Consider the following 16,353-nt stretch of genomic DNA (forward strand, 5'->3'; position numbering starts at 1 on the left):
GTGACTATTTTATATTAAATAGACTACCCATTTAGTGTGTGTTTCATTTCAATGCATGTTCACTCTAATTTGTGAATCTTCTACACTCCTTTTACACTATTTTTTATTATTTAATTTTAATTATTCATAATTTTATGAAAAATAATTCAGCTTCATTATCCATTGTTTTTTGTCTACACCTTACTCGATATAATTAAAAATTGAAAAAGTTATGAATAGTTAAACATTAAGAAATCAATATTGCTTAAAACGAAATTCACGATCAAAACTACAAAAAATAAAAAAAATTGGGTGGAGTAAAATTGTGGATTTTATAAAGCATTTATATCAAAATTACAATTAAGCCTAAATTTTTTATTAGAAAAAAATAGAGATACAATTTAAACTTAAATTTGTAAACGTCAGAATGATTTACATCAGAGATGAGAATAGATGCAATTTGGTGAGGAGAGTCTTCAACCTAGTACATTTCATCTAATGAAAAAGTTAGTGTAGAAAGTTTTCATGGATAGAGAGAAAGATGTAATTATGAGTGACAGCTCCTTTCTATCCAATTTTAAGTTTATGAAGCCATATCAAATATGAAGTGAGTACTCCACCAAAGGGTAGATGTTGAGCAGGTACTTGTACAAAAGTCTTCATTATTATACCTAAATAACTTGTACTTTGTATAGTTGCATATTTGCATTTTTGGACAAAAATTGTAGGTTTTTCACCCTTGGTTTTTAACTAGTTTTACTTGTGAATTCCGAGGACAAATGTCTCCAAGTCCCATTCACTCTAAAACTAGTTTGCATGGATATACGAGCATTTCTTTAGTGAGTTTATGCAAATTTCTTGCTATAAGAAAAATAGTATTTCTCATATGTGAAAATGCGAGTGAGATGAACCTGATGGGGACTCAACAAAATCAATCAAGAACATTACTAAAAGAATGAACAAAAGTAGTATTTTCTGTTACATTTCATACATTTTCCTTTTTAAGTAGCTTGGAGGAGGCACATTTGTTAGGAATGTTCCTTCTCTATATAATATGACTTGTTAGACAAATATCATCACCACGGAATTTGTCATCTAAACCATTTCCATAATGGGGTTTTGTTCTCTCAAGCCTTGGTTTGGTGTTATGCTCTTTTCCCTCCTGATTCATTTTCTTACGTTTCAATATTGCTGTGCTGATGCAAACTCAACACTGGTTGTAAATGCTTCCTTTGATGAGGTGAATGCAAGGCGAATTCCTCACAGTTTTCTTGGAGTGTTCTTTGAGGTATATGTAACCTTCCTTCACCTCATTACTTACAAAATGGATAGTGGTGTTTCTTTTTTCATAGTAATGACCCTCTTAAAATTTGACAGAAATTTTATCTTAAAGACTTTGTTTATGGCAAGACCTTTAATGCTAAACAGGTTTTTAAATAATGTATATGATTTCAAGATATTGTGTAATAGAGCTTACTCGTTTAACTTCATTGCAGACATGCATGACAATTTTTGGCACTCATCATAAAAACCTGACTTTAAAATTCTGTGTGGAGTGCACAAGACCAGTCTCATTTATCATCCAAACAAAACAAAAAATATCACAAAAAAATAAAGTAATCTCATTAGAATATTTTAAAAATTCACCAGTTTCTAATTTTCAGGAGATAAATCATGCTGGTGCTGGGGGACTGTGGGCAGAACTTGTAAGCAATAGAGGTTATTTCCAAATCTACAAGTCTTTCTTCATCTTGCGTTTCCAGTTCACAGACTCATTAGAATTCAGTATCATTTTAAGTATTTTGTCTATTTTTCTATTATTTTTCTTAGGCTTTGAAGCTGGAGGACCAGACAACACCTTAAATATTTATCCTTGGTCAGTTATTGGAAATGAGTCATTCATTTCTGTATCAATAAACCATACCTCTTGCTTTGAGCGTAACAAAGCTGCATTACTAATGAAAGTGTATTGTGGTGGTCACAAACCTTGCCCATATGGTGGAGTTGGTATTTCTAATCCTGGTTATTGGGGCATGGTAAGGAAATTCATATATACTTCCCATTCAAACACACATTATAATATTTTTCTTCTATTTGTCTCATGTAAGTTTAAATCTAACAAATAATAATGACGATAAAAAAGGTTGATATAACCATCACACTTTGTGTTTACATGGAGTAACTTTTTTCATGTTCAGAATTTTGAGCAAGGAAAGAGGTACAAGGTGGTCTACCATGTTAAATCAGAAACAAAGTTTGATTTTCAACTCTCATTCAAGGGTGTTGATGTTATAAAAGTGGCATCAAAAACCAGGTAAGTTCCTTTTTTATTTAAAAGACATTGTAGGATTCTACAGCCTATACTGAATAAGCCATAAATCCATTTGTTGTATTGATTAAAATGACTAATTGATGATGGTCTTCCACAGGCATGTGTTTGGAGATAGAAAATGGAAAAGGGTGGAGACAATAGTGGAAGCAAAAGATACTAATCACTATTCAAGTCTTCAAATAACCACAACCAGTGAAGGGAGATTCTTGTTAGACCAGGTGTCAGCTATGCCATTGGACACTCATATGGTTAGTAGAATAAACAATCACACCTTATAATCTAATAAATGCAGCTATTTATTACCATTTTAGTGCTTATTATTCAAAAAAAGTTCACCCTAAATTCTGGTATTTCCTACTACACTTGGTACCTGACCATTTTGTTGTCAATGTATTCTATTTTTTTTTCCTTTACATAACTTCATTTTTCTGTCGAAACAGGGCCATGGCTTCAGAAAGGACCTTTTTCAAATGGTGGCAGATTTGAAACCTAAATTTCTTAGATTTCCTGGTATGTCCTAATTCTATGTTTCTGAGTAAGGTTTGTTATACAACTTAATTTGCAACTTTATATTTTTGGGTACCTAAAGCTGCATTCTTACCTAACTAACTCATTTGAGTAAATAATTAAATCAACTTCTATTAAAAAAGAAACTGTATCATGGTGGGAGATCTACACAAGGTGAAGGTATTCCCTCCCAATTTGGTTTATTTCATATTCTTAGTGATATCATTAGGATTCAAATCTCGAACCACCAAGTTAAAAGCGACATGTTGTAACTAGTTGTGTCAACAAATATTGGTTTCATCTTAACTCTTAGAATGGCATAATATTTCTTTCTTCTAAACTTTGTGTAAAATAAAATCTCTGAGGACCTAACACTATTTGTCAATATTACTGCATTAGGTGGTACTTATGTTGAAGGTGATCATCTGCAAAACAGATATCAGTGGAAAGATACAATTGGACCATGGGAAGAGAGACCTGCACATTTCAATGATATTTGGAACTATTGGAGTGACGATGGAATTGGTTATTTTGAATATCTCCAAGTGAGTGTATATTATTCTCTTACAACCATTATTAAATTTTCCCTACTTGCTGAATAAATATAATAATCCAATATTTCTCGAGCAGCTAGCAGAGGACCTTGGTGCATTGCCCATATGGGTTTTTAACGCTGGTATATATGTGTTCTGCTTGCCTTAGTTCAAATTCATTCCCAACAGCCACAACTATTTGAATTTATCTGTCTTTGTTTTCTAATTATTTGAATGTCTTATTTATAGGTATCAGCGTTCATGAAGAAATTAATGCATCAGCCTTAGCTCCTTATGTGCAAGTACATTTTTCTCTCCTGCACTTTTCTTAGCTTTTATGAATTTATATATATATATATATATATATATATATATATATATATATACACACACACACAAACATATATTTATTACTATTATGAAATCTTTGAATCAAAAGGATGCCCTGGATGGCATTGAATTTGCAAGAGGCTCTCCTAAATCAAAATGGGGTTCTGTTAGAGCTGCAATGGGACATCCTAAACCATTTGACTTGAGATATGTTGCTGTTGGAAATGAAGATTGTTGGCATTTTAATTATCAAGGTATGTTTTTATTATTCTTTGAGCACACCCTTGTAAACCATTAATGAAACTACGTATATATGTTAATGGTAAAAACTTGTTTTATATGACTCAACGCCTTTGATATTAGCAGCAATCTAAGGATTGATGTATTAAATTATTAACACATTTTTCTTGTTTCATTCTAGGAAATTACCTTAAGTTTTATGAGGCTATAAGATCTGCCACCCCAGATATTCAAATTATCTCAAACTGTGATGCTTCTAGTGCACCATTAAAGCATCCAGCTGATTTATATGATTTTCATGTAAAGATAACATTCTAACATTATTTCTTGAACTTTCATTTTGTTGATTTTACTTTAGCAAGTATATTTGTTTTCTTTTATTCGGTTTTCAACTTATCACCCTTCTTACTCTTTACATTTTATTAGATTTATACAGACTCCAATGACATGTTTTCTAAGTCCACTCGGTTCGGTAACACATCACGAGCTGGTCCAAAGGTTTGATTAATCTTGAGTTTTATTGAACACTCTTCCAGTTCATTATTTATGGATTGCTAATTTATGCATAATCTGGTATGTGAATACTCAATATATATGGTTTTACAGGCTTTTGTGAGTGAGTATGCTGTGTGGAAAGAAGATGCTGCAAATGGAAGTCTTTTGGCTGCTATAGCTGAAGCCGCATTTCTTATTGGACTAGAGAAGAACAGGTTTTCTATGCCTTTTTCTTTATTGTATATTGTTTCTGTTTTATGAAGTTCACCTTAACCACACAAAGTTTTTCATTTATATTATTTTTCTGATGCAGTGATATTGTTCAGATGGTTTCTTATGCGCCACTTTTCTCGAACATGAATGACAGGAGGTAAATTTCTTGTACTTTTGCTGTGAAATCTTCTACCCTTTATTTTATTCTTGTAACAAGAATTGGCACTTCGAAAATTTATTGTGATAAACTATTTGCAGACTCCAACATGATTCTCCTAGTAACATAAGACTGTATAAATGTGTCATTACAGATGGATTCCCGATGCAATTGTGTTTGACTCTTATCAGCTCTATGGAACTCCCAGCTATTGGGTGCAGAAACTTTTTATTGAGTCCACTGGAGCAACATTTCTTGACTCAACACTCACAACTTCATCTAAAAAACTTATTGCATCTGCAATTATCTGGGAAAACTCTACAGAGAAGAAAAAATACCTAAGAGTAAAGGTAAGAGATGCCCTTTTCAACTAAATTGAAACTGACTCTTGCTACATCCAAAATGTCCTTGAGCATGAAAGACTACAAGCATATCTTTAATTAGATTAACACCAATTGCTTTTTTTATCATTGACCAGCATTTCTATTTGGTGAAGATGCTTTCACTAGGAGTTATTGATTATGATTTTCACAGGTAGTAAACTTTGGTATAGCCACAGAGAGCCTTAACATTTATATAATTGGGTTGAACTCAAATGTGCAACAATTTGGTTCTACAAAGACAGTTCTTACATCAACCAACTTAATGGATGAGAATTCCTTCTTGGAGCCCAAGAAGGTACTATTTGGCTTATCTGTACTTGCTATATTCATTACATAATACAATACAGTTGGTCGTGTAAACTAATTCATGTAATTTATCATTTGTTATTATTTTCATTTTAAACACAGGTGGTGCCACAAACAAGTTCCCTAGAGAATGCTGGCAAGTACATGAATGTTGTACTCTCTTCCTATTCAGTAACATCATTAGATTTTTTAATATGATCAGAGCATAAGAATAATTTCACTGAAACAAAATGAAGTCAAATAGGAAATGGGACCATTTTTTTAATAATATTATCAAGAAATGTGAGATATAGTGGATGGTAAAAGACAGGCAAATGTTACATGGCCCTTCCTTCTCCCAAGTTGTGCTGAACTAGTGAAAGTTATTTCAAATGTTTGGCATAAATTATTCCTATTTTCGTCACTGGAAGCCTAAACTTGATGGTATGTACAAACATACAGATAGCCATTGAAAGTAGAAGTTCATTTTAATGTCAATGATGGTTAACTGCCAAATGATGTACTATTTATAGTTGAAATCAACCTTCTGAGATATTTGTTTAGTCATGAGAATTTATCAAATCTATGGTCTTGACTAGTTGTTAGTATCTGCAACTTTTTTATTTTTTAGTTGTGATAAAAAAAATCTTCGTTCACCCCATTTAAACTACATGATATCTATAAGGCATGTTGGTGAATATTTTTTTTTTCGCTTAATTAAGTTTAAAATCTTTCTTAAATTGCTTATTTTTAATTGAATTCCTATTAAAATATTTTGTTAAATAATATTTCGATCAATGAAAAATGACTAATGATTTTTGTTACTTTCATTTAAAAAACGTATGAGCAGGAGTTCCTCGCCGACCATAGATGATTTCGTGAGAGATCTACAGCGTGTTTTTCATAAAAACAATAAAAATTGTTTGTCATGATTACACTAATAACAATATTATATTGTATTAACTATAAAAGTTCATATTTTTTAACTAAAGATGACGGAGGCAAAATAATGATTACGCTACCCAAATAAAAAAATTAAATGATAGTGACTCAATTGTAAAAATATAAAAATTGAATTTTCAATAAAACAAAAAAATTAACAAAAACTCAATTGGATATATCAAAATTTATGATGGATTTAAAACTCAATTAAGCTTTAATATTTATTAATTTACACTTCTAAGAAAAAATTATTTGAACAAAAGAAAAAAAAAATATTTAATGCTACAAGAAAATCATTAAATAATAATCAAATTTAGAGAAAAAATAATTAGTGATTATATTGAATAAATTAGATATTAATTTAGAGAGTAAAACATTATTGATATTTAATGTGGTTTCTATTATTAATAAAAATTATAAAATAGTTTCTAAATTGGTATCTAAATTAGCTATCAAAGTTTTAGCTACTAATATTTTAGATTTTAAATCAATTTCTAAAATACTAATAAAGACTAATTTAGAATATGAGTAGTTAGTAGCTAAAATATTGGTAAGTAACAGTTAGATACCAATTTAAAAACTAATTTATAAATTTTTATTAATAATAGAAATTATTTTATATACCAATAATTTTTTAGTTTATAAAATAATATCTAATTTAGTCAATATACTGACTATTATTTTGGTATCTAAAATTAATTTTTACTTAGTGATTTTCTTGTGATGTAAAATGATGTCGGCCATTTTCTTGTAGTGAAAAATGATGTTGGGCATAAAAATTGTTCCATAAATACTTTTATGATAGAGAAATAAAAAGAAAACATGATATAAACTTTTTAATAAAGTAAAATTAAAGACTTTTTAAAGGATTACGTAATCACTAATTTTTAATTTCCGTTGTTCCTGAAACTAATTTATTATTATTATTGTATCATTCTTAAAATAATTAAAAATATATATTCTGATTTTGCATCAGTATAAAAGAATTTTAAGCTCCTAAGCAAATGAATACTTAGACTCATCACTACTATAGAGAAAACAATAGACCTAGTATAAAGTCCAATGTCTGAATCAGTGTGCACAAAATAACTAATACAAGTAACACCTTCCACAACTTCTCCTACAATAACTCAGTTTCACTCAAATACTCTTGAGATTCGGATCTCCTTGTGTTGACCAGAGTAATCTATTGGAATGTTCTTTTTTTTCCAAATAAATACAAGCCAAAAAGAGAGAGTTCAAGGCAACAGAGTGTGTTGGCTTATATACTTGTGTTATTGTGACACTGAAGGTGTTAAAAAACAAAAGAAGAAGCTATGATTTTTACAAAGGCTTGTTGCAGTTTTCTTTGGACATACCTTGTTATAGGGGCATGTTTTGCTTTTCGATGTTATGCTGATGCTAACCAGACTTCAACTCTGGTTGTAGATGTTTCTGATTCTGGAAGGCAAATTCCTGACACTCTTTTCGGAATATTTTTTGAGGTTGCACACCTTCCTTTTCAGATCTTCAAAATTTTAATATTATAAAACTCCAAATGTCACAGTGCATGTTATATAACATTGAACTTGGTATTTTTTTTTTTATGGTGAAATAGTTCAAAAGTGATCTAAATTATGAACTTCTTTTGCAGGAGATCAATCATGCTGGTACTGGTGGATTGTGGGAAGAACTTGTGAACAACAGAGGTCACTAATTTCCATACTCTCCAAAATATATTTTTATATGATTTCTCTAAAAAATTTGATGAAAAAGTGAATAGTTGTCTAAGAAAATTACTAACACATTCTACTTAATTTAAGAACAACTTTATTTTTAACAGAGAGCTCTGGTAATAGAATATACGTTCAGATATTAATTTGTGATTCAGGTTTTGAAGCTGGGGGCACCCGAGTTCCATCAAGTATTGCACCCTGGACTGTAGTTGGGAAAGAACCAGCCATTTTCCTAGAAACTGAACTTAGCTCTTGCTTTGAACACAACAAGGTTGCATTGAAAATAGATGTGCAGTGTGACAAATGCCCTTCTGATGGTGTTGGTGTCTCTAACCCTGGTTTTTGGGGCATGGTGAGAATAATAAATAATGTGTCTCAGTATGAACTTCTATTTCCATGCTCCTTTCCCTTCTTTATATGATGGTTACTTCAAATCACTCTTAAGGGCATTTTGTTTCCCGGAAACAAACAATTTTGTTATCAAGTTAATTTTTCTTTTTTGCCAGAATTGAAAAAGATTTGCCTCCTTAACCATGAAATCTTGTTTCAGAATATTGTGGAAGGGAAGAAATACAAAGTTGTCTTCTTTGTTAAATCAAAAGGAGCACTAGAAATGACAGTATCATTCAGAGAAACTGAAGGTGGAAGGATATTGGCTTCTAGCAATATCATGTAAGAACTTTGTTTCAACATTCTAGGGAGACTCAATGGTCAAAGTTCTATTAAAAGTATCTTTTGAATATGAACATGATATTAATACATTGATCTTTAGTGCTTCTGCATCAGAAGTTTCAAATTGGAAAAGGATGGAGACTACATTAGAAGCCGATGCATCAAGTTCCGACTCAAGTTTGTATTTAACAACAACCAAAAAAGGGGTTATATGGTTGGACCAAGTGTCTGCTATGCCTGTGGACACATACAAGGTCTGCAATACTCATTGTTGGCAATACTCAATTTCATTGCATTTATTTTTTTAAATAGTAAATCTTCAAACTTGTTTTGGCACAGGGACATGGTTTCCGAAGTGACTTGGTTAACATGCTAATAGACTTGAAACCAGCCTTTTTAAGATTTCCAGGTATGCATAAACTGAAGTTAAGGAAGAGATTTCATATCAGAAGTGTACAATATTTCTCAAAGACATTATATCATTTTGATCAATCTCTTTTCATCAAACATTCACATAAATTCCAAAATTAATGCATTTTTTTCTCTTGCAAGAGGTGGCTGTTTTATTGAAGGGCAAAGATTAAGAAATGCATTTCGGTGGAAAAATAGTGTTGGACCCTGGGAACAGAGACCTGGCCATTTTGGTGATGTTTGGAGTTATTGGACAGACGATGGATTTGGTTATTTTGAGGGTCTTCAAGTGAGTTCATTTACTGACTAAATTCTCTTGGTTTAGTGGTTTCATATTCTCTTCTATAGACCTCAGTTTCTGATTATCACAATTTGTTATTGTGAAATTCAATCATGATAAGCATTTTTTTTTCTTGTGTAGCTAGCAGAGGACATAGGTGCAAGGCCATTGTGGGTGTTTAATAGTGGTATTGTCCATTATAGCTATATACTATGTTTGATTTTTGGTTATCATGTAAGGACCATTGCTGAATATGTGTTTTTGTGTATGTTCAATTCAATAATACAGGCATAAGCCATACTGAAGAAATTGATACAAAAGACATCACACCTTTTGTGCAAGTATATTTTCCTATTCTTGTTTCTTCCCATTCCATTTTTTGTTGTTCTTGTAGTTTTTTTTCCCTTTTGAAACAGTGGAATTAAATATCTTTATCACTGTCTTGTTTGTTTACCCTTAATTGTAGGAAAGCCTTGATGGTATTGAGTTTGCAAGAGGTGCAGCTAGTTCAAAATGGGGTTCCCTTAGAGCATCTATGGGGCACCCAGACCCATTTGACCTAAAATATGTTGCTGTTGGAAATGAAGATTGCCAGAAGAAAAACTACCAAGGCATGCTCTCACTTTCTCTATTTTTATTTTATTTATGTATGCCTTTTGAGTAAACAAACATTCAATCTCTATTTCTAACATTTTTTTTAGAAAATCTTGTATCCTTTTATAAAACCCTTTGCTAAGTGATTGGGTTATTAATTATTTTTCTCTAAAATATCCTTAATTAATTCTAAAATATTAAAGGTTGAAAATTAATGATTTAATTTTTCTCTTTTTAAAGGATTGGGGAAGTGGGTAACTCTTATATTTTTTGCTCTCGAATATTAATTAATTAAGTGAAAAGTAATTAATTGAAAAAAAGAGAAGAAAAATACTATTGATCTCAAGAATATTACAGATAATTTTGAAACAAAATTATAAAATTTGACAAATATAATTTCAATAATAAAGTTGATTATTTTTTTTTCAAACGGTGTAAAATAGTTGAAAATGTTTTTTTAAAGAAGTATTTATCGTGTGTAACACTCTATAATACTGAGTATTAAAAGTTTACATATACTAATTATAATCTGACATGCATGCATATATTAAGTTTGTGAAGTTTTTAAAATTCATTTTTTACGATTTCTAATTAATTTATGAGTAATACTAGTAATCCTCTCCAAAAATTATTTTAATTAATTTAATCATATTTTTTATAATTGGTTGAAATAGATTAGAAAATTTTCATTTTCATTTATAAAGTGTAAGGAGCTTGTCTAATTTTTTATTTATTTTTTAATATATATTTTAATGAGTGATGAAAAATAAAATGTTAAAGGGTTTGTGTAATTTTTTTTTGTTAGGAAACTACCTAGCTTTCTACAAGGCAATAAAAGCTGCTTATCCAGACATTCAAATAGTTTCAAACTGTGATGCTTCGTCCAAACCATTAAATCACCCAGCAGATATTTATGATTATCACGTAATTATTCTATCTCTTGCAATTAACATTCCTTAATTATTTCATAGTTTCATATATATATATATATATTGGTTTTGTGTTCATCCTTTCTCATATATTCCAACTCTTCATTTTCCAGACTTATCCTAAGGAATATGAAACTATGTTTAATAACGCTGATGTGTTTGATAAAACACCACGAAATGGTCCAAAGGTTTTTGTAATTCTCACTTTAACTCTCTTCTTTCTCTATTATCATAGTATTTATTTGTGTAATATTATGTATGCATTTGAAGTTTGATGAATAATTTGCATATATACCATTATTCAGGCTTTTGTGAGTGAGTATGCTCTAATTGGAGAACAAGCTAAGCAGGGAACCCTTTTGGGAGCTGTATCAGAAGCTGGATTCCTTATTGGATTAGAAAGAAACAGGTTAATTAATTATACCTTAATTTATATTCATTTTTCCCTTCTTAAGATACTATATTGTTACAATAATGTTATAAATAATAAATAAGTTAAGAAATTTTAATTATTTGGATGAAAAAAAGAAGTTTGTATGGACAAATTTCTGCTAAAAGAGAAAAACAAAAAGTTTAGAAATATTAATAAAAGAGGCTCTACACATTTTGGAAAATTTAATTTAATTTCTTCTCCTATAAATTTTTATGATAAAGTTTGTTAAAAACATGTTATTTATTTTAAAGAAGGATCATGGATATATTTTTTTTTATGTTCTTAAATGAGATTCAATTACTTTATTCTTTCAAAATTCACACCATTCCCATTTTTGATGCAGTGATCATGTGATAATGGCTAGCTATGCACCACTTTTTGTGAATGCAAATGACAGGAAGTATATCCCTTTTTTCCTCTTTTCTCATAATTTTCCAATGCAAAATATGAAGATTTATATAAACTAAGTGAAACAGTGGCCACTTTGAAATGTGTTATTTTTTCCATATAGGTGGAACCCAGATGCAATTGTTTTTAGTTCCAATCAGGTTTATGGAACTCCTAGCTATTGGGTGCAGTTTATGTTTAGAGAGTCAAATGGAGCAACACTCCTCAAATCACAACTTCAAACACCTCACCCTAATTCAGTTGCTGCATCTGCAATTATCTGCAAAAATTCCCAAACTTACTTGAAAATAAAGGTAATGTTGAATCATGAGTTATCTAAAATGCATTGGTTTATAATAGAATATAAGTGAAGTTGAGTTTTCAAGACCTTAATGCAATTGGTTTGTTTAGGTTGCAAACGTTGGGAAGAGCCCAATAAATCTCAAGATTTCTCTGAAAGGAATTGAGAGTTCAGAAGCAACTAAGGCAACAAAGACAGTGCTCACATCTGCAGATGCATCCGATGGGAACAGCTTTGCAAACCCAACAAAGGTTCATTTGAATTATTTATTTATATTATTATATAGTCACGAATTAGGGTTGTAGAAAGGATCTAATATCTATTATTTTATGTTTGTTTTATACACAGATAGTACCAAAACGAAATCCACATACGAGTGCTGGCAAAGAGATAAATGACATACTTCCTCCAGTTTCATTTACAGTATTTGATTTATTGATTAGAAGACCATAAAAATGTAATTACACAACTTTAGCTCTTAATTTTAGTGCAGACATCCAGTTATAGCATGCTACATTTATTGCTAAATTTTGTAGGGTCACATTTGTGAATTTGAGAGTTGTTAAATGGTGGCCATTTTTGTAACCTTCTTAGGCCCCATACGTAATCTTATTTAATAATTTAGATCTCATTTTAACTAACTTACTTTATGTTGAAATGTACGTGTCAAAAAAAACCAAAAAAAAGGTGAATTATAATTCTTTAAAAAAATTACAAATAGATTATTTGATTAATGATGCTAAGTACATTATCTGATTCATAAATTAGTCACACTAAAGATTTATACGAGACTTTTGCTTACATTTATCAAATAATTTGTTTGAATATTTTTGTGTATATATATTCTAAAAATCATACTATGATTCTTTTATCTAATATACAATATTTTATACATACTTATCCTATGAAAACATGTTTTCAGAGCAAGATTTAAAGCAGTTTTTGTTTAAAAAATATATATTTAAAGTGGTTTCGTCTAATAAAATTTAAAACATGTCTCTTAAATAAAAATTTATATAATAAATATGATGAGATGAATATAGTTAAAGATTTATTTCGTACTTATTTTTTTCTAACTCAATAAGGTTAGATTTAGAGCTCATTTAACTCAGTTAAATAACATATATTCATATGTGGTTTAATAAGTGATTAGATCATAGTTTTAGAGTTTGACTAAACCAATGTAGATAATATCAAATACTTAGTTCAAGATTGTTCAATCAAATATTTTAGTAAGTTTTCATACATTAACTCTTCTTTTTGGGTTAGTGTAGACACTCATAACATAGATAAGGAAGAAAAAACTATACATACAATAATTTATATTGTTCACCTATCACAACATATTACCTTAAGCTCTTGAATAAACCAGTAAAATTCGAATAAGCAAATTAATTCTGCAAAGTACATGTCAAGTATTCTTTGGGTTCACTCCTGGTCAACCCCTTGAGTATTCTTTCTCCAAGCCACTTGTGATTGATGGATTGTGTTATTGTAGAAGGTTAATAGACTCTATCATGTGATCTTATAATATCACCGAGAAAGAACTACTAGATTGTTTATGCCTTAGATAAGTTCAAATTATATCTTATAGGCTCTACGACAATTATTTTGACTGCTCATGTTGCTCTGAAGTATTTATTTAAAAAGATAGATTCAAAGTCTAGATTGATCAGGTGGATGTTGTAACTACGAGAATTTGATTTAAATATAGGATAGAAGTGACACATGTAATCTCATGGCAGACCATCTAATGTATGTAATTTCATAGCCACATTGAGATGGAGAAATATGCAATTCCTATTCAGGAAGATTTCTAGATGAGCAACTTTTTACTTTAGTTGAGTTTGATGACCCAGTAGACGGTTTAGACTGACTGAAAGATCTTCTAATTCTCCTTCTTTCATTCCTTGATTTGTTGATATTGTTAATTATCTTATTGCTTATGGTTTTCCACCATTGTTTCCTAAAGCCCAAAGAGACAAAATTAAAAGTGATGTCAAGTACTATGTTTGGAATAACCCTTATTTGCGGTATTTTTTCAATGACCAAATTATTCGCAAGTGTATTCTAGACCATGAAATATAGTTTGTACTCTTCTATCATGCCTCACTAGTTGAAGGACATCTTGGAGCACAAAGAACAAGAAGGAAGGTACCAAATTACAAGTTTTATTGACCTATAATTTTCAAAGGTGTCTAGAAGACTTCATATATATGTGAGATGTGTCAAAAAGCAAGAGCTACACTATCTCACATAGGTAGTGTATGCCCTAGTAGCTTATGTTATTATGTTCAGTATTTATTGTGAACGGTATTGATTTTATGGGACCAATACATGTCTCCTTTAGCTTTACATACATATTACTTGTTGTGCATTATGTCTCCTAGTGAGTGCAGGTTATAGCCACAATGACTAATGATGCTCGAGTTAGTTGTGAATTTTGTCAAGTCTAATATCCTTTTATAGATTTTGACTACCTTGTTGGAGATCCCACATCGACTAGAGATTAGAGTCTTTCATTGTATATAAGTGGGTGCAAACCTCACCCCATGAGCTAGTTTTATGGGGTTGAGTTAGGCTTAAAGTCCACTTCGTAATATTGTATCAGAGCCATTTCGAGCCTATCCTAGCGAGTATTTGTTGGGCCTATCGTGCCACCCGCTATCGGGCCGCTATCGGACCACCCATAATATATAGTCCCACGCACGAGTTGGCAGTCTCGGCGTGAGGGGGGTGTGTTGGAGATCCCACATCGACTAGAGATTAGAGCCTTTCATAATATATAAATGGGTGCAAACCTCAACACTATGAGCCGGTTTTATGGGGTTGAGTTAGGCTTAAAGTCCACTTTCTTAATATGGTATCAGAGCAATTTCGAGCCTATCCTAGCGAGTATTTGTGTTGGGCCTATCGTGTCACCCGCTATCGGACCACCCATAATATATAGTCCCACGCACGAGTTGGTAGTCTCGGCGTGAGGGGGGGTGTTGGAGATCCCACATCGACTAGAGATTAGAGCCTTTCATTGTATATAAGTGGGTGCAAACCTCACCTCATGAGCCGGTTTTATGGGGTTGAGTTAGGCTTAAAATCCACTTCGTAATATACCTTGAGCCATTGTTAATAATCAAGGAAATCACTTGGTTGCAGGTCGGAACACATATCTCGATTGCATTACCATGTGGAGCATTGTGTGTATTATTCTTTTTATAGTGCAATGATATACATCCGATGATATTGGATCCTAATAATCAAGATAACAAACATGAAACTCATTAATGAAACTAAGACATTAACTGATGAGAAGTTGAAAAATATTTATGCATTAAACTTGTAGTAAGTGTATGAACTACCTTAATATAAGATAATAAAATTTATTTTATGGTGTTTGTGATGAATTAAGTGTTAGTCTTTATTGAGAGATACATAATATAATTCTTCTAAAACAATAATAATAAATTATATTATTCATTAGAAATGTGATTAAGGATTTCAACATCTTTATCATAATGTTTTGGTTTACATTGTGATACAATAATAATAAATTACATTATTCATTATAAATGTGATTAAGGATTCCAACATCTTAATGTTTTAGTTTACATTTTGGATTGTGAATGTATGAGTTTTAAAATAATGATAAAATTGATATATAGAAACTTTATGTTTTACTGTATTCAATATATATGAATAATATTTATTAGATTGTTATATTATTTAATTGTATATAATATATAAAATGAATACATTTTAGAATAAAATATTTATTTTCTACACGCTTGATTAAACATTTTAGATAATTTTTTTAGTTAGATAATTTGGAATAAAATATTTGTTTTCTATACGTATGATTAAACATTTTAAATGATTTTTTAATTTTATGGGTATTAAATATATTTTCATCACTAATAAAAAAAACCTATCTCACTAGTTCAAAATTAATTTTTATTTGTATATTTTATTTTAAGTAATTTTTTTAATTTTTTTTCAATTTTGATATATTTCTATCTCTAAGTTAGGTTGAAATAAAATTTGAAAAACTAATAATTAAAAATAATGTTAGATCGTAATTTAACTTGTTAATTATAGATCTGAAGAATATTTATATATATTAAATCTATTTATTTCTTATAAATTTTAATCATATGAAAATATTTATCTGGTACTAATTATGATGAGATTAATAATTAATTTAATACAAACAAATTTAATTAAAATTCGTTATCTGTTAA

General features: G+C 30.2%; 2 protein-coding genes across 2 annotated transcripts; both read left to right on the forward strand.

The window, feature by feature from the left end:
• The first annotated feature begins 413 nt into the window (after positions 1–413).
• Positions 414–6,069, forward strand: LOC137813875 (alpha-L-arabinofuranosidase 1-like). Its single transcript, XM_068616341.1, has 17 exons — positions 414–1,267; positions 1,644–1,698; positions 1,810–2,015; positions 2,178–2,293; positions 2,409–2,559; positions 2,752–2,821; positions 3,218–3,363; positions 3,449–3,494; positions 3,601–3,653; positions 3,791–3,935; positions 4,103–4,221; positions 4,348–4,419; positions 4,528–4,631; positions 4,730–4,786; positions 4,941–5,136; positions 5,321–5,464; positions 5,578–6,069. Exons 1-17 carry the CDS (start codon positions 1,091–1,093, stop codon positions 5,671–5,673), a joined length of 1,953 nt encoding a protein of 650 aa, XP_068472442.1. The 5' UTR covers positions 414–1,090; the 3' UTR covers positions 5,674–6,069.
• Positions 6,070–7,426: 1,357 nt separating this feature from the next.
• LOC137816137 (alpha-L-arabinofuranosidase 1-like) lies at positions 7,427–12,730 on the forward strand. The gene is made up of 17 exons (XM_068619226.1): positions 7,427–7,880; positions 8,030–8,084; positions 8,267–8,463; positions 8,662–8,783; positions 8,884–9,037; positions 9,123–9,192; positions 9,338–9,483; positions 9,616–9,661; positions 9,763–9,815; positions 9,941–10,085; positions 10,874–10,992; positions 11,111–11,185; positions 11,303–11,406; positions 11,774–11,830; positions 11,942–12,131; positions 12,229–12,369; positions 12,467–12,730. The coding sequence occupies exons 1-17, from the start codon at positions 7,713–7,715 to the stop codon at positions 12,569–12,571; spliced, it is 1,947 nt and encodes a 648-aa protein (XP_068475327.1). The 5' UTR covers positions 7,427–7,712; the 3' UTR covers positions 12,572–12,730.
• The last annotated feature ends 3,623 nt before the right edge of the window (positions 12,731–16,353 follow it).

The sequence above is a fragment of the Phaseolus vulgaris genome, chromosome 1 (genome assembly GCF_000499845.2).
Source record: "Phaseolus vulgaris cultivar G19833 chromosome 1, P. vulgaris v2.0, whole genome shotgun sequence".
Classification (NCBI taxonomy): Eukaryota; Viridiplantae; Streptophyta; class Magnoliopsida; order Fabales; family Fabaceae; genus Phaseolus; species Phaseolus vulgaris.

What these genes read in the sequence shown, in the direction of transcription:
- LOC137813875 (XM_068616341.1), top strand. Translation starts at nt 1,091, where the DNA reads ATGGGGTTTTGTTCTCTCAAGCCTTGGTTTGGTGTTATGCTCTTTTCC. An exon ending in GTTATTTTGAATATCTCCAA is followed by an intron (nt 3,364 to 3,448) that starts GTGAGTGTATAT and finishes TTTCTCGAGCAG; the next exon opens with CTAGCAGAGGACCTTGGTGC. An exon ending in ATTGGACTAGAGAAGAACAG is followed by an intron (nt 4,632 to 4,729) that starts GTTTTCTATGCC and finishes TTTCTGATGCAG; the next exon opens with TGATATTGTTCAGATGGTTT.
- LOC137816137 (XM_068619226.1), top strand. Translation starts at nt 7,713, where the DNA reads ATGATTTTTACAAAGGCTTGTTGCAGTTTTCTTTGGACATACCTTGTT. An exon ending in TGCCTGTGGACACATACAAG is followed by an intron (nt 9,038 to 9,122) that starts GTCTGCAATACT and finishes GTTTTGGCACAG; the next exon opens with GGACATGGTTTCCGAAGTGA. An exon ending in CAGATATTTATGATTATCAC is followed by an intron (nt 10,993 to 11,110) that starts GTAATTATTCTA and finishes TTCATTTTCCAG; the next exon opens with ACTTATCCTAAGGAATATGA.